The sequence below is a fragment of the Aedes albopictus genome, chromosome 3 (genome assembly GCF_035046485.1).
Source record: "Aedes albopictus strain Foshan chromosome 3, AalbF5, whole genome shotgun sequence".
Taxonomy (NCBI): domain Eukaryota; kingdom Metazoa; phylum Arthropoda; class Insecta; order Diptera; family Culicidae; genus Aedes; species Aedes albopictus.
Window position 1 is genome coordinate 368,754,435 of NC_085138.1, and position 23,147 is coordinate 368,777,581.

A 23,147-nucleotide genomic window follows, 5' to 3' on the forward strand; every position below is an offset into this window, starting at 1 on the left:
AATTCGCACCACCTATTGTACGCAGATTATCTGAAGATCTCTCGTATCAGCAGCTCTACTCCTCATTGTGCCGTTTTGCAACAAAACATTGAAACTATATAGAAAATTGGCGTGCATTGAACGGTATGGAGATGAACGCTTCGAAGTATAAAGTAATAATATTCAATACATCTGGAAGACAATCGCATGTCAGTCCCATCTGCATTTTAGGCACAAATGGCTTAATGGTCATTTTCGATATATCTTCGCATGATCTTTAGGCAGCGTGAATAAAAATATACGGTTTCTTCTTCAGTAAAATCGAAAAACAACATCAAGTCAGATTTTTCCATAATGAAATGTAATCGCAAGTCAGTTCATTACGAACTTGTGTACACTGCAAAAACTACAAATATTTATTTTATGTTTCGTACACATGTATTTTTGCAATTTGTCTGGACAAATGATGTTTATGTGTGACACACATAACGAATTGTTTATTGGTATATATCGTTTTCATGTGCGACTACACATAAAAACAATACAGAATGGCAAATAAAAGCAATAGATTTGATCAAATGGTTTTTATATGGTATGTAGAATAAAAGTTTTATTAGTTTTATTATAAAATATTCATAAAGCAGTTAAAATCGTTGAAATGGTTTTCGAACGAAGCCAATAGCTATTTGAGAAAGGGTCAAATATTTATTTCACTGAAAAGATGTTCGGTTGTTTACCATTAGTGAGTGACCAATCGGTTAACTTTGCAGCTCCGAATAATCCAAATTGCGCTCTTCTTGACCTGAGTATTCAAAAACAAAATCAATGTAAAGCGATTACAGATGACTATTCCATGCTCCAGAGATGGTTTTGTTGAAATATCTCCACTGGGAACTGCAAGTCCTGCAGCACAATTTTTCGTGAACACGTTTCAGTCGCCATGTTTTCGCTTTGCGCGTCTCCGACGGCTGACACAGCCACTAAGCATTGGTATTATGTGTGCATTCACATATTTTTTTGCTATGGGTGTTAACACATACCAAATATTTGTGGAACTAATCTAAAGCATAAACAGCAAATATCTTGTTTATAGTTTACGTAATAAAATTTATGTGTGAAGAGATCAGTTGGATCAATGTGTATTTTCACATGAAATAAATATTTGTAGTTTTTGCAGTGTAGGTACCATCCAGTACAAAACAGAATACTGTTTTAACTAGTTTTGTATTTTTCTCTGTTAAGTTTTCACGTTTGAAACAATACCTAGGTGAAAGTTTCATAGTGATCGTAGAAGTTTTCAATTTACGGTAATTTTTTGAAGTTTTACATAGAAATCGAATTTCTAAACTATAGGGCCTATTTTCTCAACGTCTACTTTTTACATATGAGACTAACTTGCGATTCAGCCATCTAGGGTCGAATGGGCATTTCAACCTTTCAAATCAGCAGGGAAAGATGAAATCTTCCCAGCGCTACTTCAACAAGGTAAAGAAGTGCTTTGTCCGCTTATAACTGAAATGTTCAAGGCTAGCGTCACTCTGGGCTACATACCTAAAGCATGGAGGAAGGTTCGAGTTGTGTTTATTCCGAAAGCTGGCAAAAGGGATAAAACAACTCCAAAACTTTTGGACCGATAAGCCTTTCCTCAGTTCTATTGAAAACAATGGAAAAGATATTGGATGACTTTATCAAGTCAACCAGCTTAGTAGAGATGCCTCTTAGCAAATTTCAATTTGCGTATCATGCTAGTAAATCTACAATAACAGCGCGAATGGATAATGGCTATGCTGAAAGATCGGGAGATTTCTGCTGATCTTGGAGGTGCCCAACTATCTGTTAGATCTATGAAGGGCTGTCCTCAAGGCGGAGTATTATCGCCCTTGCTGTGGTCTTTGGTAGTAGACGAACTCCTTAAAAAACTAGCTGATCAAGGTTTGATATCATTGGATATGCAGATGATGTGACCATTATTTTTTTTTTATTCTTAATCACTTAACCTAATTTACAGCTCTATTGTCCACTGGGGCACTTCGTGAGCAATTTCAATTGACAGCTGCACTTTCATTTTGCACAGCGCCCAGATTCTATTCTACTTTATCGAACTGGTTGCTTTTCTGCTGCTTTCATTTTTTCTACTTTATACCTAGTAGAATGATGAGCACAAGGATGATGATGGATGGCCGTTGTTCCTTTCCAGTCCGATTGAGGGTCCATTATGAGTAGCAGTTCGCCGATGTCCAGGTATCCGGGTTCGTTTGAGCCATGGGGCTCAGAAGAGGGTCAGTGTCAGTTGCTTTCGGGGGAAAAGCAACCGACGAAAAATTGCAAGTGCCGGGGCTGGGAATCAAACCCATGACCATCCGCATATGAAGCGAACGTGTGACCAACTACGCCACGGGCCCCGGCTAAATGTGACCATTATTGTACGTGGGAAATTCGATGACACTATCTCTAATCGGCTACAATTTGCGCTCAATATTACGCTAGAATGGTGTAGGAAAGAGGGCTTAAACGTAAACCCCTCAAAAACTACTATAGTTCCTTTCACTAGAAGCAAGAAATTGAGTCTTATGCAGCCTTATTTAGACGGAGTTCGAATTCACTTCTCAGAAGAAGTCAAACATCTTGGCGTTACTTTGGACAAGAAACTGAACTGGAATTCTCATCTGAACAAGGTTACTACAAATGGTACTAATGCTCTTTGGGTCTGCAGTAAAGCCCTAGGTAAAACCTAGGGACTTCGACCAAATATGGTGTTTATTCAGCAATAGTCCGGCCGAAAATAACATATGCTTCTGCTTCATTGTCTGGTGGCCCAAAACAAATGAGGTAACCACTCAAAGGAAATTAAACAAGCTTCAAAGGCTTGCTTGCATATCAATAACAGGGGTAATGAAAAGTACACCATCAGCTGCTTTAGATGCCCTTCTCAATATACTACCACTGCATCAATTTGTGCAAATGCAAGCGGCTAAAAGTACCCTGCAATTTATTCGTTTCAACGAAATATTGGACGGGGATCTTGGGGGCATCTGAATATCATTAGAGACTTCGATCTGAACTCAAGTATAAAAACAGTGGCAGATTGGATGATTACGAAGACCAACTATGATGTTCCCTTACAGTGGTGAAACCAAGCCGCTATGTTTGGGATTCTGTTGGGCCAAGTTTACGTCCAGGTTCTATAGTACCTATTTTATACTGACGGTTCAAAAATGGGTGAAAATATAGGGGCTGGAATTGTAGGCCCTGGCATCAATAAAGCTATACCAATGGGATACAGTCCCACTGTGTTTCAAGCAGATATTCATGTAATTTTGGAATGTGCTTATACATGCCTCTAGAGAAACTACAGGTTTGCCAAAATCTGTATCTTCTCAGATAGTCAAGCTGCTCTGAATGCGCTAAAGGCATTCACGTGCCAATCTGAGCTGGTGTGGGAATGCATTCTTTCTCTGAAGCAATTGGCCATTAGTAACGACGTTATATTATATTGGGTTCCAGGTCATTGTGGAATTCAAGGAAATGAAAATGCCGACAACTTAGCAAGACAGGGGGCAGCATCGTGTTTTGTTGGCCCTGAACCATTTTGTGGAGTTCCGGAGTGTACTCTTAGAATGAAACTTAAAACCTGGGAAATGTCTATGGTTTAATCTAATTGGAATGTCACGGATACCTGTAGACAAGCTAAAAGATTTATAAGACCCAGTGCAGCAAAAGCCAAGGCCATATTAAATCTGAACAAAAAAGATCTCAGGGTAATAACCGGTCTGATGACTGGGCACTGCCCAAGCAGATATCACTTAAGTAAGATTGGTAAAATTCAATCTTCTGAATGTCATTTTGTCAAACGGAAAACGAAACTGCTGAACACATTCTATGCAAATGTGAAGTATTATATAATTTAAGGTCGTCAATATTAGGGAAAGGGTTATTAAAGCCCTTGGAAATTTGGCAGTTTAATCCGAACAGGGTAATCGACTTCATAAAACGAGGGATCAAGTGCTACATCAACCAATGTCCATCACATCTCAATAGTGACAGGATATTTGATAAGCACTAAAGCAAACATGGGTCATGTCAATATTCCTACACAATGGAAGCAGTGGTTTCAAAGGCTCTATGGTTACGACTTGCGATTCACGGCAGTTTAGAGGGTATAATAAGAAGCGTGGTTCAAGTGGGCCCATATAGCCACAGCTGAAAAGGCGTGGATATTCAGCATGACTATGCTGAGGGTGACGGGTCGGTCCATGTGGCATTGAGCGTGGAGGAAGGAGTTTTGCTCTGGGGTTATAGTACCGTAGTTCTCGCCAAATTGAGATAGATGTGCTGGAAGAACTTCACAAGATACATTCGGGAATCGTGAAAATGAAAAGTATGGCCCGATCGTATTACTGGTGGTCATGTTTGGATAACGATATCGAGGCCCTGGGAAAGAAATGCGAGCTGTGCATCCAGCAAAGACTAGAAAGAAGCGATCCTGTCACACTGTGGCGACTGACGTCTGCACCAGGAGACCGAGCATACGTGGACCATTTTTCCTTCCGCGGATCGGATTTCTTCTTGATGATTGATAGCTACCACTGCAAATAAATTGAAGCCCTTTCTGTGCGCACTTTAACTTCCAAAGAAACAATTGAGAAACTGTGTGAGTTCTGAGTATATTTCGAGATTCAATTCAATTTCAACTTTGGTGTCCGACAGCGGAACAGCGTTTACGTCGGATGAATTTTGAAACTTGTGTAAACCAAGGGGAATCAAACATTTGCGAACGGCGCCATACAGTTCATGCTCGAATGGTGCTGCAAAAAATGCTGTGAAAACAGTGAAGACTGCTTTGAAGAAGCTCAGTAATGATCCAGTATTCCAGAAGAAATCAACGTCCATTATGATCTACTCTTTTCTGGAGTTGTACCGGGCATCGCAACATGCGACGATAGCGAAAAGTCTATTCAAACTGATGTTCGGCAGATAAATGAGACTGAGGTTTGATTCTTTGAGAAGTTTAATGCAGCAAGACACCAGGACGACACAATCCAGAAGGTAAATAACAGAAAGACGCAAGAAACATTTGCCGTTGGAGAAACCTTATACGTGCGAGACTACAGAAACCCAAAAAAACATCTTGGATACGAGGAAAAATTTTGTATAACTTGAAGAGGTACTCTTAGAATGCTTGTCTGTGGAACTTGGTACTATCAAAAGACGATCTCATCAAATTTTGAAGAATCCGTTTGATGACTATGAAGAAGATTGAAGAATCTCTGAGTCAGACGGACACTGTAACCCCGGATAAAAACTAACCATAGGGTGTTTGGTGAAAACCATTCCTGCACCATACAGTGTACCAGCTACAATAAAGTGTATTGTGATGAAATGGTTCGCTTAAAGCTTTGTACATTGCAGCTACTATACATTTACATTCGATTTTTATGTAACAATATACAGTCAACTTTCGTTCGTTGCACTAAACTCGTAGCCCAGTTAGTGAAAGACTTTCACTAGGTGGGCTGAGTTTTGAGCTGTCAAATAATCTCTAACAATAGAGATTCAGGGCTACCAACCTTGACAAATCATGCTTCACGTCAAAAAGTGACGTTTGACTTCGTTTTAACTGGGCTATAGCCCACCTAACGGGCGCCCAGTTAAAACGTAGCCCACCTAAACGTAGCCCAACGACCGAAAGTTGACTGTATTATACTGATTTTCTTACGTTTGAACCATTCACTTTTCCGAAACATTATTTTTCCGTGCATTTTTAATTATTTATTCAGTTTTAGATTTTTTCCGTGCTTTATTTTGTTGATGTTTGTTACTTTTTTTATGCAAAGGAAAGGAAAAAGAAAAAAAAAGTGATGAAGTTGAAACATCAATTTAAAGTCAATAAAATGTTTAAATCACCAGATGTCCTAAGAACTGCAGATCCAAGAGATATGGCGGGCTAGGTATGTAGAGTGCGATGAGAGAAATACGAATGTAGGTCAACCCGGAAAGACGCAGGTCAGATTACCGTAAATCAGTGGATGAATTCAACACTATTCTTTCTGTATTTGCATTTAGGAGAGTTTTCTCCTCTTCTCTCATGTGAACTTGCCTTCGACCACAATAGAATCAAATGCGATTGACAAACTTTATCTTTTGACTATTTATTTTGACGTAGAGCCATCTTTAATATATGGACTGCACTGAACACTGAAATGACTTTCTAATATAGATTCGTCTGCGGATTCGCTTTTTCACCTAACTTATGTTTGAATCGAACTTGACAGTTTTCTCAAGAGTTGTTATGTATTTCTAACTTAAGTCAAACTGGAGCCTCAATATTGCAATAACGGTTAAGCACGCTGTAATTTTACTTATGTACCTCGTCACCCACTTCATGCAACTACATTAGTGGTCTAATAACACTTAGCGCGCTCGGCATAGTTCCATCATGCCGCTCAAAGTGTTGCCACAAATAATGCTTAGTTTGCAAAACCCGGTTATCTGGCTGGTGGGGCAAAGGGAACCTAAGCTTCAACTGTTAATGCAATCAGAGACTACTCAGACTTAGACGTGGGCGATCCTATATATGAAGGGTTATTCAAAACACTCTGGAGAATTCCCAAAGCGCATTCTAATAAATCTAGTAAGCCTAAGATGCCATTAAGAGGAGGAAAATGACAAGATAATATAACTATATATGGCTTATGTAATGTAAAACAATACAACATAACAAAAGAGAACCATTCCAAAACCATTTGATTAAATGTATAACCAGTAGTGAAATTACAATTAAAAACAATTTATTTACGGTACATTGTATTGTTTGAAAACATTCATGTACCATACAATGTATGGTATATTTAAACCCACGTATCAGTATTTTGAACAATTCATTAACAATAAAATGTATGGTTTTGCAAAAAAATATATATGGGGAAAAATATTTTTTTATATTGTTACGATACTTAACAACCTGTATAATATATTGTAAAAATCTTATTTACAATTCACGGTATGGGTGTCTACATTACATCTTATTGTTTTTGTATTTTTATTTTTACAGTGGTGTCTATTGTAAAAATATGGTTCTAAATAGTACTGTTACAATACAACGTTCGGTTTTTCTACTGTATTTTTTATTCGGGACGGGAATAACAACGACGACGCCGACTCGGACGCAAGGTTTGTATCTTTTGAAGACGATGGAGGAAAATCCGACCAATCAATCGAATGCAGCTTATGTTACGAGACATCCCAAGTAACAATTTAAATTTTATCAAAGTTTTTTAGCGATTCAAAAATCCTAAACATAAAACCATTGATGCCGACTTGAAAATGCTCTCGAGTTCTTGTATGCCTCAATAAGCCCACGTTCTGGCTAGTTGGCCCAGTCTTATTAGGGTCTACAGGACTTCGTATGCAAACCGGCTTAGAATTTCGGGTTGTATCATAGTTTTATCAATCTTCTAAATAAAACCATCTTCTGACTTGTCAAATAATTGTTTTGATTATTTTTCACTCTCAATGTTCGATCGTCAGAATAAATTATGCTTGGTTGTTTATCCAGCCATCAATTGGAAAGATGCAGATATGGAATTCAGATTTGTTTTCCTATTTAATACGTGTCAGGAGACATGCCGCGGAAAATTTGTGGTGAATGTGACTGTGATAATGACAAAAACTAAGTGCGCCACACAAACTATGCATAATTTGGAAGTTAAATGCATTTAATTTACTCGGTGGAATTGGGTGCAAAAAAGGTTTTTTCAACACAGCGGAGTTTAAAAGATATTATGTAATTTTTCTGACAAAATAAAATGACGGAAACATGTTGTATGGTTTAATTTGATCTTAAGCTGTACGTGAAATCATAAAACTGAGTAATATTTTTTCTGTATTTACATAAATTATCCCGGCTAGGCGACATATTTTTCTGATAAAACTTTGTGTTCCTGATGATTCCTTCAATAGGGCTAACCCTCCTGAGGTAGTCATAACAGAGCTCATGATAGAACTAGCGGTTTTATCACAGCATTTTTTTGGTTTATGTTACAGCCACGAAATCTTTTGTTGGTTTTATGCATTGCTTCACAGTTTTGTGCATTTGTTTACAAAAAAATCTCTCCGACAACAACCGCAAATGCAAGTTTTATTGAAATGGTATATAATAAGTGATAAAACCAATTCATGTCTACTTGCAAGTCTTTAATTGAAGATGTTTGTAGCAGAAGTTATATGATAGTTTTATGGAACGCCAAAGGTTCAAAGTAAAAAACTACCACATACAACTTATTTAGAACAACTAGCTTTTTGACATGCTCGTATAAAACCAGGATAAAACATGAATAAACCTTCAAGGCATGCTGATTGTTACTTGGGATAACCGAGTTGTTCGACCACTACAGCATTAGGAGGAGGAGTAGTTGTGGCCAGCCATGCTCTGTACCCGGAAGTTCCCAAGCGGAGTAAACAAGCAACCGGAAATCATCAAGGCAGCCCTATGTTATTTTGTTAAACAGTTCATTCCATTATCTACTATCGAATAAACCAGTTCAAGTTAGAAACCTTCTCCTAATTCCCCGAATACTTGACAGTCCAGGAACTTTTCGTAAATGAAATTCCATTGACTTGCTTCGGCTAGAGTGCCTGTCACACGATATACACATGCAAAATGGTCATTGACAGAGGTAGCTCTCCTCAGTTAATAATTTTGGAAGTGCTCATAGAACACCAAGCTGAGAAGGAAGCTTTATCTCAGCCCGTGTAGTTGCCGGCTTAGAATAGCACTACGGACCCCCTGTTCCGGGGGTAAAAGTCCACCAAACAGGGAACCCCAATCCAAGGTGTCAGGCGACCCGAGCTGAGGGATGAATGGTTGAGGGGGGTTAAAACATGCTCGACCTTTAACGGAGCCCGTAACGTGGGTAAATATCCCTTTTGGGTTGCGTTACGGAGTAAGATCTACCAAACTGAACCCTGGTGACATCCAACTTGTTAAGCTAGGATATTGCGTTTTGGTAATAAGGATTCATGGTACAAAGCCCTTGTTACTAGTGACAGTTTCTAAAATTGTATTTTTTTTTGCTTTACGGATAGTTAAAGACTCGGTTTGTGCTCGCCGAGACTACACTTAATGTAAGAAAAAAAAAACATGCTTTGCGTATCTAATTGCGTAATAACCGACTAAGGACTGATAAGTACTGGTGATACAAGGACTCTGAATTCTTATTACCGAACACATTCTCTTATTTGACAGCGTTTTACAATTAGCCTAAAGCCCCAAGTTTTTAAATGTTGTCCTGGGACTAAGCTAGAAGCAAGACATGGATGAAGCCAGAGTTCCGATGCATGGACAAATATCAGTTCTACCGTTTTGTTTTTCTCAGAAATATAATCGATTTTGTGTGATTAAGGGAGCATTTTCGCTGGAATTTATATCCCTGTGAAAACGGTACTTTTTCATCACATTCGATTTTTCGAACCGCTGAGGTAACAAAACAAGATCTGTACAGAAATCGATGCTCCATTGTCTCTCAATGACAATGGAGTAGTACGACATGCACTAAATACTAAGGATACGGGTATTGCCACAAAAGATCTAAATACTGGTCGCAGTGACTCATCCGAACAGAAAAAAAAGCTTGGTTTTGCCGATGATATTGATATTATTGCTTGCAAATTTGAGAAGATGGCAAACACGTATATCCAACATTCGAAGAGAAATTCAGAGACGCATTGTGACAGGAAATTGAGCTTACTTTGGAATCCTCAAAGCTCTACGATCGAACATAGGTTGCCGTTGCACGAAGTTAATCATCTGCAAAAAGTTTATTAAACCGCTATTACTTCATGGGGACTATACGTGCAGAGAATCATTGCGCCCTTGGAGTTTTCGAAAGGAAGCTGATGCTTACCATCTATGGCGATGTGCAGATGGAAGACGGAACGTGAAGAAGGCGAATGAACCATGGGCAGCATCAGCTTGTCTACAAACAGCAGATAGACCCTTTTCATATGTTAGCCCAGAATTTTTATCAAATCTTACCTACTCCTTAAAACGACATTTCTTCTATCTGTAAGGTGATATGGTCTCATATTATTTCGCTTGATTATATATAAATATATTCACTAATTTTCCTTGAGGCACATGTTTCTTATATCTGGCATCCCTGACTGAGTCACGGTTAGCTGGTGGAACAGATCAACCGGGTGAGGAGGCAGACCACCCGTACTCGCGCTCGAGGAGGCAAATATGCTGTTCATGTCTTAATAAGTGATTCACGTATGTCGTTTGTTTGGTTTGCTTTTCTATTGGTTTATTTTTAGAAAAACGGCTGTTTGAGCATCACGCATGGCATCGACAGCTTCTTCATGTCGTGGTCCCCATTTGGTGGTGGCGGCTACCAGGAGAATCGCATCGGCATCAATGCACAGGTGGCCACCGCCATGGGACTGAAGGAGGGTGATATGGTCATGGTGGCCATGATCATAGAGGCCCGGTCGCTGAAAACGGTGGAGGTGACGGCGGCCAGCGAAAAGGATTGGGATATGATGGTGGGTTCCAAAGATGATGATTCTGAGGACATACTAATTGAAACGGGGTATGATTTATAGCAAGTGAGCAGCACTCGGATACAATCGATCCTGCTGGACCAGACGAGGATAGTGACCAAAGGGCAAAACTTGATCGTGTGGATAAACGATTCTATTAGCATCAAGATCAAAATCAGTAAGTCTTTTTACATTGAATTTCCCAAATCAAATGCAAACATCTATCTTTTTTCAGAATTCACTATTCCGCCTCTTCCGTACGGCCGCCTGGAAAACGACACCGAATTAGTTGTGGAGCCTTACAAAAAAGCCATGCTCAAAAAGGATTCACCAGCAGCCGTGCCAGGAGCTTTAACACGTAGCAACACCAATTTGAACATAGCCGAATTGGTTCGAATGCGAAACCAACAGCGCAACAAAACTAATGGAACCGAAAACGGTGACACGTTGATCAGTTCCGTCGGTTTGGTAAGTTCGTCAACGCCTGCCTCCACAATAGATTCCATCAAGAAGCGCCCACTCACATGGCACAAAAATAATTCGCTGGAAAATGGCAAAGAGAATCATCTGAAGACGGGACAGGATAAACCCAAGGAAAATGGCGTTTTAAAGCGAAGTTCCACTCATGGGAACGGAGTTCTGACCAACGCCCAAACGGCCGTGCGGAACTCGTTGTTCGAAAATGATCTCGATCGGCACCTAAGCAAACTGCAAACTAGTAAAACAATAGCCAGCATCATAACCGAACAACCTCCGATCGTCAGCGAGCCATCGAAACCGTTGGCCTCCTCCCAATTCAAAAGCAAATCGCAATACCTGGACGATCTGCTCGCCACCCTTACCAAGGAAGTGCCCAAAAGCTACGAGTTCCGCGTGATCCAAGGTGTGTGGAACTGTCGTCGGAACAATTCGCAGATCTGCGACATCTATATCACCAAGGAGAACATCCCGCCGGGAATGGACATCCACCTGCCGTTCCTGTTGTCCACCAACGACGACCGGGAGTACTTCGTAAACGTCCGGCTCACATCCGACGGGGAACGTTTCCCCGCAAATGCCTACCCGACCGTGGAAATCAACGACAAGCTGATGGAACAGCTGGAGATCCACCACGGGGAGAAGATTACCCTCCGAGCCAAGCAGAACGCTCTGAACATCGTTGGTATGATCGAGTTGGTTCCGGCTACGAAAGTGGCCTGCAAGATCGAGAGCGACATTATGGAAAAGTTCAAGGAGTTTATTTTGTTCAATTCGAAAGTGCATCCGGTGCTGTTGAATCAGGGGCAGGTTTTCCGGCTGCCGGAGTACTATCTGACGGTGAAGCTGCAGCCGGCTAATTTGAAGTACTGTTTGGTGAACGCGGTGATATTGAGGCAAAGCAAGATTGTGTGTTCGGAGGATGTGAAAAACTTAAATGGAGTGATTCCTAGTGAAGAGGATGAGAAGAAAAAGCGATGTGAGGTGCTCGAGGAAGAACAGAGGCAAGTGAAGATCGGAAAGTTTCAGAAGATAGTTGATGAATGTGTGGACCAGTTGAAGTTGAAATTGTGCCTGGATAAAAGAAGTAATGTAAGGAAAAGTTACAATGTGATTATTGCAGGTGAGTTGTTTCAAAAGCTTGTATTTTTTCCTTAATTGAGAATCACTTTATTCCGATATTGTAGTCTCAGAATTGAAGAAATTAAATAGATTGAATAAGTCGTCTCATTTGTAAGTCAGTTGTTTACAATAAGAGCCGTATATCTATCTTTTTCAGGATCCAATCAGAGTGGTAAAAGAACCATTGTTCAAACTGTGCTGCGTCGGTTAGCCGAACCTCCTTACCATTGCTTCACCACCACCTTCCAGTGTTCGAAGCACAAAGGACGCAAACCGGACTCGATACAGAAAGATCTTCGCCACGCCTTCTACATGTGCATGTTTCACAGTCCTGCGGTACTCTACCTGGAAGGACTGGACGTCCTAACGCACAATCCCGGTGAACAGAATACTCAGGATGCGGAGTATCATAACAAGTAGGTTTTAATTCATATCAACAGGCTTGTTTCAAACATTACATTTTATTACTAACTGCAGAGTTTCCGATGTGGTACGCAAGCAGATCGAGGAATTCACCAGCACCAACCCGATCTCGGTGATCGCCTCCATCGGTAGCGTTTCCAACCTGAACCGGAGGTTGTACTCCTCGCGGGGATCTCACCTGTTCCACGATCTCCAAAAGGTGCCAAATCTTGACAAGACTGATAGAGAAATTGTGATCAAAAGTTTGTTCGTCAACAAACGCTGCAAGCTGGAGAAGCGAATCGACTGGAAGAAGCTGGCCAACTCGACCGAGGGCTACTCGGTGGGTAGCCTGGTGCAGATGGTCGATCGGGCGGTGTTTTATGCGTTTAAAAAAAGTAAGTGATTGTTTTTTTAAGATTTGGACATTTAAAATTGACCATTGGATATTGTAGATTCCAAATCCCCGCTGGTGACTGATGAAATGATTCGTAGTGCCTTGGATGTTACCAACGAGTATTGTCTGCAAGGAATCGAAAGTCACAAGCGTTCGGATGACTTGGATGACGAAGATGACGTTCCGGGCGATAAGGTTCCTGGCTTGGAAAATGCCATCGATGTCTTCCAGGAGGTGCTGATGTGGCCGACCAAGTTCCCGAAAATCTTCGAGTGCTCGCCGCTGCGCAATCAGGCGGGGATTTTGCTGTTCGGACCGCCGGGAACCGGCAAGACTTATTTAGGTTTGTGTGCTGTTCAGTTATAGTTGATACTTTTTAATAACCTTGAAAATCTTGCAGTTTCTAAACTTGCGAAAACGTGGAACCTCCGGATGATATCGGTTAAGGGTCCAGAATTGCTAGCGAAATACATTGGACAGAGTGAGGAAAATGTGCGGAATCTGTTCGATCGGGCGCGAAGTGCCAAACCTTGTGTTCTGTTCTTTGACGAGTTTGACAGCTTGGCACCTCGAAGAGGACACGACTCGACGGGAGTTACGGATCGTGTGGTGAACCAATTGCTCACCGAGCTAGACGGCGTGGAAGGTCTTCAGGGGGTGACTGTGATTGGAGCTACTTCGAGGCCTGAGCTTCTGGATCCAGCTTTGCTGCGGTCCGGTCGAATTGATCGGCTGGTCGAGTGCAGTTTGCCGGATGAGGTAAGTAGACTAAATTTTATCCCACGATGGTATTTAGTATGTTTAAATGCTAGAACTTGAGTATCTTCAACCTGTTTACGAACATAGGTCGTCAAAGTTCACATGGGCTGATTTTCGGATGAGCAAGCTTAAAACAGCCACGGTCACTGTCAATGATCTTTACACCGAACTCGAAAATCTACATCTGCTTTGGCAAGACTTTGAAACAAGAAATTGATCAAGCCATTCTGGATTTTTGTCCGGACGCCGCAGCCATTGAATTCTATCTGGTTGCCGAAGCAGCTTTGGAGAAGCAAAATCTGAAGTTGAAAGCTACAGTGCATACGGGTGACCACTAACTGGGACATTTCACCCTCCGTAACGGTTCAAGCTCAGGTTTGGCAGTGAACCCTCCTGTTGCGCTTGTTCCCCCGAGCTACACCTTCCTAATGGAATACTACCTACCTTTTCGGGAGATTTCGGGGAATGGAACTTCTTTCATGATCTGTTCCGTGCACAGCACGGATGAACGCCCAATGCTTGGTCTACCTTAAGACTTATACCACGGAACGTTTTGCTGTGCTTCTAAAGTACATCAAGATAGAAGACAATGCGTACGTTGGAGCTCTGGCCTGGAAGAACCAAAGCGGAAGCTCCATGAAACAACCGGCAACGATGCCAAGCGGAAATTTCAGGCGATTCAACGCGAAGATCTTGAATGTAGGCTGATCTACTTTCTCCTGGCCAAGGTAGATCCAGAAAGTAGACAACAGTGACCTGGCACGATTTTCTCGAGTATCTCGAGCAACGCACCTATTCACAGGAAACTAAACACGTTCCGGCATCGAAACCTTTCATGAAGCACCTTGCAAAGGTTCCCATTTGAAGCTCCAGTTATGATAGCGTCAACGAAGACTCCACCACAGAAGCTCTCCGTCTGTATGTAACGATTCGTCACACCGCTTGTAATATTGCAAGCGATTCCAAGAAATCCCTGTTGTTGAAAGAATTCGGTTGGTGAACCAGCTGGGCCTTTGTGCACCACACGGTAAAGCCTCTTGTTCCGCTGGAGACTGTCGCAAATGCAAGAAACGCCATCACACTCTGCTCCACGAAGAATCGTCTCTAGAATCAGTTCCGACGGATGTCAGCCAGCTGTCATTCGGAGTCACCAGTCAACTCTCCTACAACAACTTATTCACGTCGGTATTGCTAGCAACGGCTGCCGTCAACTTCGCATATTCAGTAATTCGCCGTCCGTGTTCTCTCGGATTTAACTTCACCTGCCAAATTCATAAATCAAATCTATCTAAGAAGTCGGGTCTAAAACCGCACCGAATCAACCTGCCGCTCAAGCGTATCTCTGGGCTGACAACAAAGACCACCGAGACCGTTACAATCATCGTGAAATAACGAATCTCTGACTACAATATCCAAATCGATTGTCCTGTCTTGCCCACGATCGCGGATCAAATTCCGCATCAATTTTCCGGAACTACATCTTGAAGCACCGTTGGTATACGAAAGATTCGACATTCCCGGCTATGTCGACATACTAATTGCCCGGATAAAAACTAACCATAGGGTGTATGGTGAAAACCATTCCTGCACCATACAGTGTACCAGCTACAATAAAGTGTATTGTAATGAAATGGTTTGCTATACTATACATTTACATTGGATTTTTATATAACAATATATTATACTGTTTTTCTTACGTTTGAACCATTCACTTTTCCGAACATTATTTTTCCGTGAATTTTTAATTATTTCTGGTGTTCGATTTGAATAGATCGTATGTTTGCTGTGATTCCTATGCAGATTCGACCTATTCAAATCGAACACCAGATTTATTCAGTTTAAGATTTTTTCCGTGCTTTGTTTTGTTGATGTTTGTGACTTTTTTGATGCAAAGGAAAGGAAAGAAAAAAAAGTGAATAAGTTGAAACATCAATTTAACCTTTTGGAATCGATTTTTTTCGCCGCTGTTGACGCAACCTCGCTGGTGTCGAACACGTTTGTTATGCTCGGTTTCATCGCCGGGGTCATATATGACCCCTCCGGCTCCAAAGGGTTAATGCCAATAACATGTTTAAATCAGTGGTAAACCAGATGTCCTAAGAACTGCAGGTCCAAGCAGGGGTCCAAGAGATATGGCGGGCTCGAGGACGGGCTAGGTGTGTAGAGTGCGATGAGATAAATACTAATGCAATGTAGGCCAACCCGGAAAGATGCAGGTCAGATTACCGTAAATCAGTAGATGAGTTCAACACTTCAACACTATTCTTTCTGTATTTGCATTTAGGGGAGTTTTTTCCTCTTCTCTCATGTGAACTTGCCTTCGACCACAATCGAATCAAATGCGGTTGACAAACTTTATCTTTGACGTAGAGCCATCTTTAACATATGGACTGGACTGAACACAGAAATGACTTTTAATATAGGTTCATCTGCGGGTTCGCTTTTTAACCTAACTTATATTTGAATCGAACTTGACAGTTATCTCATGAGTTGTTATGTATTTCAAACTTTAGTCAAACTGGTGCCTCATTATTGCAATAACGGTTAAGCACGCTGTAATGATACTTATGTACCTCGTCACCCACTTCATGCAACTACATTAGTGGTCTAATAACACTTAGCGCGCTCGGCATAGTTCCATCATGCCGCTCAAAGTGTTGCCACAAATAATGCTTAGTTTGCGAAACCCGGTTATCTGGCTGGTGGGGAATGGGAGCCTAAGCTTCAACTGTTAATGCAATCAGAGACTACTCAGACTTAGACGTGGGCGATCCTATATATGAAGGGTTATCCAAAACGCTCTGGGAATTCCCAAAGCGCATTCTAATAAATCTAATAAGCCTAAGATGCCATTAACAGGAGGAAAATGGCAAGATAATATAACAATATATGGTTTATGTAATGTAAAACAATTCAACACAACAAAAGAGAACCATTCCAAAACCATTTGATTAAATGTATAACCAGTAGTGAAATTACAATTAAAAACAATTTATTTACGGTACATTTTATTGTTTGAAACCATTCATGTACCATACAATGTACGGTATATTTAAACCCACGTATCAGTATTTTAAACAATTCATTAACAATAAAATGTATGGTTTTGCAAAAAAATATATATGGAGAAATTTTTTTTTATATTGTTACGATACTTAACAACCTGTATAATATATTGTAAAAATCTTATTTACAATTCACGGTATGGTATCCAACATTACATCTTATTGTTTTTGTATTTTTATTTTTACAGTGGTGTCTATTGTAAAAATATGGTTCTAAATAACGTTCGGTTTTTCTACTGTATTTTTTATTCGGGTGGCGCCAGTGTATTTTGCAATCTGCACCGCTCAGAGCTCCTCAGAGTGGATTCATTAGGACCTACCAAGCCCGTTCTATAGGAAGCCGCTCTCGGCTGAAACTCGGCAACCACGGGTTCCACGAAACCAGACCCAGCGGTAAAAGACCTCTACGCAGGTGCAGCTGGAGGAAGATACGTCTTTGAGCCAGCCGATTGTCAAATTCTGGGCAATTGAAGATTTCATGGCAAGCCGACACCTGACAGGAGATGAGAAGTTCTGCGAGGAACATTACGTTCGCACAACAGTCTGTGGCGCTAGCGGACGCTACATAGTGAATCTTTCCTTCGTGCGAGACCCAAAGGCGGTCGGTGAAACTGATTATTCCGTACTTTCACAGTTCACAGCGATGCAGCTAGAACAACAACGTGATCCAGAATTTCTAGCTGCAAACAACATTCCGAGATTACATCCGGATCCCAATCATCCATAAATTATATACGTGTCACGCCGCGGAGTTATCCAAACCGATAGCATCACCACGAAGCGTCGCCTCGTGTTCGATGCAGCCCAGAAGTCAACCAATGATGTGTCATTTAATGACAATGATGTTGGCGGTCCAGTCGTACAGGACTCCCTGTATAACTTGCTGCTCAGCTTTCGTTTACATGCCTTCGTCATTACTGGGGACATAGAAACATGTTCCTACAAATTAGAGCCACAGATAGCGAATACTGCGAATACCGGATCCAGGGCAACCTTTGGCCGAGTACGGAGTCAACACCGTCACATTCGGCATGTCGTGCGGACCCTTTTTAGCAATCAGGATCTTGAAGCAGCTTCTCACCGGCGCGACAACTCGAGAAAAAACGACCAACAAGCGGCGGCAAATCACAGAAATGCTCAGGCTCAAACGAATTGGATTCACGATCCGAATGTGGACATCCAATGATCAGGAGGTGTTAACCGATGTCTAACCGGAAGATTGAGCTACTAGTCCGGTCCAGACAGTCAACAACAGCAACAGCGAAGTCGTCAAGACCCTCGGTGTTCAATGGCAGTGTCGAGAGAATCTTAATACATATTTGCACCTTCAAGTCAGACTGAGATTTTGTGATGGAGTTTTTTACCAAATGAGAAGTGTTGTCGACAATTGCCAACATTTTCGATGCTCTTAAATTTACCGGATCAGTGGTGGTCGTTGTATGAATGTAGAAATTGAGGAAGATAAAATTGGACTGGTCGTAGCCGCTTTCGAGTTAGTTCAATCACCGATGGAGGACCTATCTCGTTCATCTAAGGGACGTTTGGAGAATTAAGGTCGACATCATCTTGAATTTCGTGGGCTACGTGGCCGAGCGGTTAGCGGCGTCAGTCGTTTAGGTGTCTCGTAAGCCTCGGAGTGTGGGTTCGATTCCCACTCCAGTCGGAGAAAACTTTTCGTCAAACGGGAAATTCTCCACTGGGCCACTGGGTGTTATATGTGTTGTCCGTTGTCGAATGTTAGTATTGTCAGTCTGTAGAGGCCGCAAGGTCGAAGACGGTGTAATTGTCTTTTTTTTTTAATTTCGTCCAATACTGCCTCCATGGGTACTACGATGCTGCGCTAGAGGCCTCAGTGGCGGTAATGGCGAAGAGAATGTAGGCACGGGCTATCAATGTAGCGGAGGAAATGACTATGTTGATGCAGCAGACCACGGGAATGAACCACTCTGAGGGATATTAAGGATGTCATCCATCACTTAAAAAAACAACTCCACTGGTAAGGACGGGAGCAGAATTCATCAAGATGGAAAAGGTTGCCACCTGTCTGCACCAGTTAGTAGTCAAGATCTTGGAAACCGAACAGCAGGAACCGCAGGAGGAGTGGAAGGAAGGGATAATCTGTTCCATCCATAAGACAGGTGACAAGTTAATGTGTGAGAACTTTCGTGCGATTACCATTTTGAATGCCGCCTACAAAGTGCTATCCCAGATCATCTTCCGCCGTCTTTCATCTAAAGTAAATGAGTTCGGGGGAAGTTATCAAGCCGGTTTCATCGATGGCCGGTCGACAACGGACCAGATCTTTACCGGACGGCAAATCCTCCAGAAATGACGTGAATACCAGCTCCCAACGCATCACCTGTTCATCGACTTCAAAGTGGCGTACGACAGAATCGACCACACAGAGTTATTGAAAATCATGGACGAGGACAGCTTTCCCGGGAAGCTTACCAGAGTGATAAGAGCAACGATGGACGATATGCAAAACTGCATAAGGATTTCGGGTGAAGTATCATTCGAATCTCGACGGGGACTGCGACAAGGTGATGGAGTTTCCTACCTACTATTCATCATGGTTGTTCTACTTTTCCCCCGAATGTCGGTTCCCCGAATGTCGTTTCCCCGAACGCCGATTCTCCGAATGCCGTTTCCCCAAATGACACCCTTCTTTATTTTATAGGCGGTTCTTTCAAATTCTATTGCTCCTCAGACCTGTTGAAACACTGCTGAATGAAGAAGATTAATATTACTCTTTCTTACCATTGCTGCTCGTTCTTTCTAGAACCAAATTGACTCCAACGATTTGTCAAATTATGATCGGTTAACTTTTTGAATAACCTAGTCCCAAGTATCACGAGCATGTTGTGGCAAGTGATCATTTCGAACAATGATGTAGTCTTTTCGGGGAACTGACTTTCGGGGAAAAGTAGCACAATCAATCATCATTGCCCTGGAAGGTGTTATATGCGATGAATCGGGCTCAACAGCCGGGGTACGATCTTCACGAAATATGGCCAATTTGTCTGTTTTGCGGATGACTTGGATATTATTGCTAGAACATTTGAAACTGTGGAAGAACTGTACACCCGCCTGAAACGTTAAGCACCAAAGATCGGATTGGTGGTGGTGAATGCGGCTAAAACAAAGCACTTGCTGGTAGGTGGGACTGAACGAGACAGGGCAAGCCTTAGTAGCAATGTTACGATATAGACTAGGATACTTTCGAGGTGGTGGAAGAATTCGTCCATCTCGGTTCTTTGCTAACGCCTGAAAATAACGTAAACCACGAAATACGAAGGCGCATCATCAGTGGAAGTCGTGCCTACTACGGGCTCCAGAAGAAATTACGGTAAAATAAGATTCATGCCGGACCAAATGTACCATGTACAAGACGCTAATAAGACCGGTGGTCCTCTACGAACACGAGGCATGGGCGATGCTCAAGGAGGACCTGCAGGCACTTGGAGTTTTCGAGCGACACGTGCTAAGGACGATCTTCGGCGGCATGCAGGAGAACGGTGTTTGGCGGCGAATGATGAACCACGAGCTCGCTGCACTTTACGGCAAACTCAGCATCCAGAAGGTGGCCAAAGCCGGAAGGATACGGTGGGCAGGGCATGTTGCAAGAATGCCGGACAACAACCCTGCAAAGTTGGTGTTTGCTAACCATCCGATTGGTACAAGAAGGCGTGGAGCGCAGAGAGCACAATAGGCGGACCAGGTGGAGCGTGATCTGGTGAGCGTTGAGCGTGACCGACGTTGGAGAGCTGCAGCTGCAAATCGTGTATTACGGCGGAAAATTGTTGATTCAGTTGATTAAAGCATTTTTAAAAAAAAGTTTGTACACATTTCTACAGGAACTCCAATAGTTTCTTCAAACTTTGCCTTAGTTAGAAATCGTCAAATTCTAGCATTTTTCTTTACTTTCAAAAAGATTTTGAAGCCTATTCCAATTTACCAATATCTCATTAATATATTCCCATCATTCATTCCCTCAGAAATCCCGTCTGGAGATCTTCAAGAACCAAAGCAGCACGTTGGACCTGGCCGCGGATGTGCAACTTCCGTACTTCGCCAAGAAATCCAACACCTACACCGGGGCGGACATCCAGTCCATCCTGACGACGGCCAACATGCTTGCCGTGCAGGAGTGTCTCACCAGTGCCGAGGACGATGAGGTAAGTTCTATGACAATCCCTGCGCTCACTTGGAAAACTAATCCAATTATGGCAACTGGCTGACTGCTGGTGCTTCTTTTCCATGCCCGGACGGTCGTCGGGGGCACCTTTCACAGAGATGATTCCAAATCCACGTTAAATTACAACCAGATTTCAATTATTGTCTGCTCGCAACTCCGCCAACAATCAGGACAGTTAATTACCTACTGCTGCTCTGTGTCAGTCAGGCTGGTTTGATTAAGTGGGAGTTGTACGGTTGAAGACGAAAGTCGCTCGCAAAGCAGTCGCCGCAAGACAAAGATAAGAGATTTCGGCGGCTTCCGTTTCGCGTTTATTGCATCACCTACCACTGAGCGGAAAGCGTGATGTAAAGTACAATCTTTTGGCTTTGGCTGCGAGGAGGGGACAACGTTGCGGTTGCTCGAGCGGTTGCAATACATTGTTTGTGCTTGAGAAAGCGTGAATGTTGTCTTGAGAGGGGTGCTTTGATAGTCATAAGCGATTTGTAAGGAAGGGCAGGATATGTTTATTACATAGAAAGATTTGCTGGGAAAGAGGGGTGTGAGAACAAAGTATCTAAAGAATGATGATTACCTATTTTCGTTGACGACAGTAATGACTGCTAATAGTTTCAAGATTCGTTTTCGTCTCATTTGTTTAGAAATTTTTACCGCTATGATTTTATGTGCTCATGCACGATGCACCAAGTTTAGTGCCGGGGAAATCCGTAAAGGAATCTTTGATGGAATCCCGTGTGAAAATTCGAAAGGATTTGAGGAATTCCTGATGAAAACTCCGAATCATGGAGAAATCTCTTGAAGAATACCGGGATGAACTCAGAGGAGAATCTCTGAAGAAATCTTTTATGGAATTCCTAATGTAAACTTTGAAGGAATTTTGGTAAGAACTACAGTCATCTATTGGGCTGCTTTTAAAGTAAACTGCTTACTATATGCTACAAGCATTGACGAACAGATTTCCCTAAGACATATGATTACAGGGATGATATCGAACAATCGTTAAAAGTAATTTCGAACTTTCTTCCAACCACAGATTCTGAAGTGCTGTGTTAATAGCAACATAGTAGCTGTTCTTGAGGGGATTCTCTCAATGCAAAATAGTCTCCCGTTTAATCCCTTTAAACACTCTTCTATCCGCATCACAAAGCTACTGTTGATGATGTCGATTACCAGAACGATATTCGTCTAATAACGCTTGTCTTCCTATCGTTTTTCTTTCTCACTCGACTCGCGGTGCAGCATGTTCCGGAGAAGATAACGGTTAACCAGCGACACCTACTGGAAGCGTTTGCCAGCACCCGCCCCTCGCTAAGCCCGCAGGATGTGCAAAAGTACAAGGACACGTAAGTAGTCTCACGAGAGTGTTTTTGCATTTTAAGTACCTACCACCCAGTTGATAACGTTTACCCATTCGACAGATATGCTCGGTTTACGAACAAAGAACCTCCTTCGAGGGATTTCGTTGCGAAACGGGCCACCTTGGCTTAGATGGAGAACAGGTTAGTGCGGTGGTGGTTTACTCAGCAGGTCTGGACTGAATCCAAACGATCCTTTGTTGTATTTAAGGTGTTTGTACGGTTTTACCTGGTTTAGTTTTTGGGGGTGAAGTATTGGGAAAACAAGTAAAAAAACGGTGGTTTTTATAAAAGACATGGAACTATTTTTAAGAATAACTCGTGTTATCATTTTGTGATGACAACTTATCCCGTTAGAAAAATTAATCATATGGAATGCCAATGAGTAGTTAGCAAATGGCATTCAATTCATCCATACGGTAATTTTTTGAGAGGTAGAACTCGATCTTCGTTCCCATGGTATTGAATCGGTTGTACTCCAGGGCCTTTCTAAAGATGTCCGATCGGTTGATTCTGGATAGTTGTTACTAGAATTGTCCGAGATGGTTATCTCAGGATATTGAATGTTTGGCTTAACGCTCAGCTCAGTATCACGCACATAAGCAAACCAAGCAACTCTCGGTATGGTTTAGTTAAGGACAAACGTCTTGAAATCCCGCTTCAACAGTGCATCAGAATTTCAAACGCACAAATCTCAGGAAGCAAGCTTCACACAACAGTGCTTTTCATTATTCTGTTCTTGCTCATTCGTAATAAGCTTAAAATAAGAAGGCACCTGATCTTGGCTGGTTTTGTTTAAGAAGAGATTTGTGCCCTCAAAATCGTGAGTAGGTACCGTAATCCGGGGTCAAACT

The 23,147-nt window shown here is 42.0% G+C and overlaps 1 protein-coding gene across 1 annotated transcript in view; it reads left to right on the forward strand.

Moving 5' to 3' along the window:
• Positions 1–22,611, forward strand: part of LOC109432292 (peroxisomal ATPase PEX1) — a 28,649-nt gene extending 6,038 nt beyond the window's left edge. The window contains exons 2-11 of the mRNA XM_062855552.1: positions 10,294–10,521; positions 10,582–10,696; positions 10,754–12,118; positions 12,275–12,533; positions 12,595–12,917; positions 12,975–13,259; positions 13,317–13,675; positions 20,739–20,918; positions 22,178–22,281; positions 22,357–22,611. Of these exons, the coding sequence (XP_062711536.1) occupies positions 10,294–10,521; positions 10,582–10,696; positions 10,754–12,118; positions 12,275–12,533; positions 12,595–12,917; positions 12,975–13,259; positions 13,317–13,675; positions 20,739–20,918; positions 22,178–22,281; positions 22,357–22,426 (3,288 nt within the window). The 3' untranslated portion in view covers positions 22,427–22,611. The remainder of the gene's footprint in view (positions 1–10,293; positions 10,522–10,581; positions 10,697–10,753; positions 12,119–12,274; positions 12,534–12,594; positions 12,918–12,974; positions 13,260–13,316; positions 13,676–20,738; positions 20,919–22,177; positions 22,282–22,356) is intronic.
• The last annotated feature ends 536 nt before the right edge of the window (positions 22,612–23,147 follow it).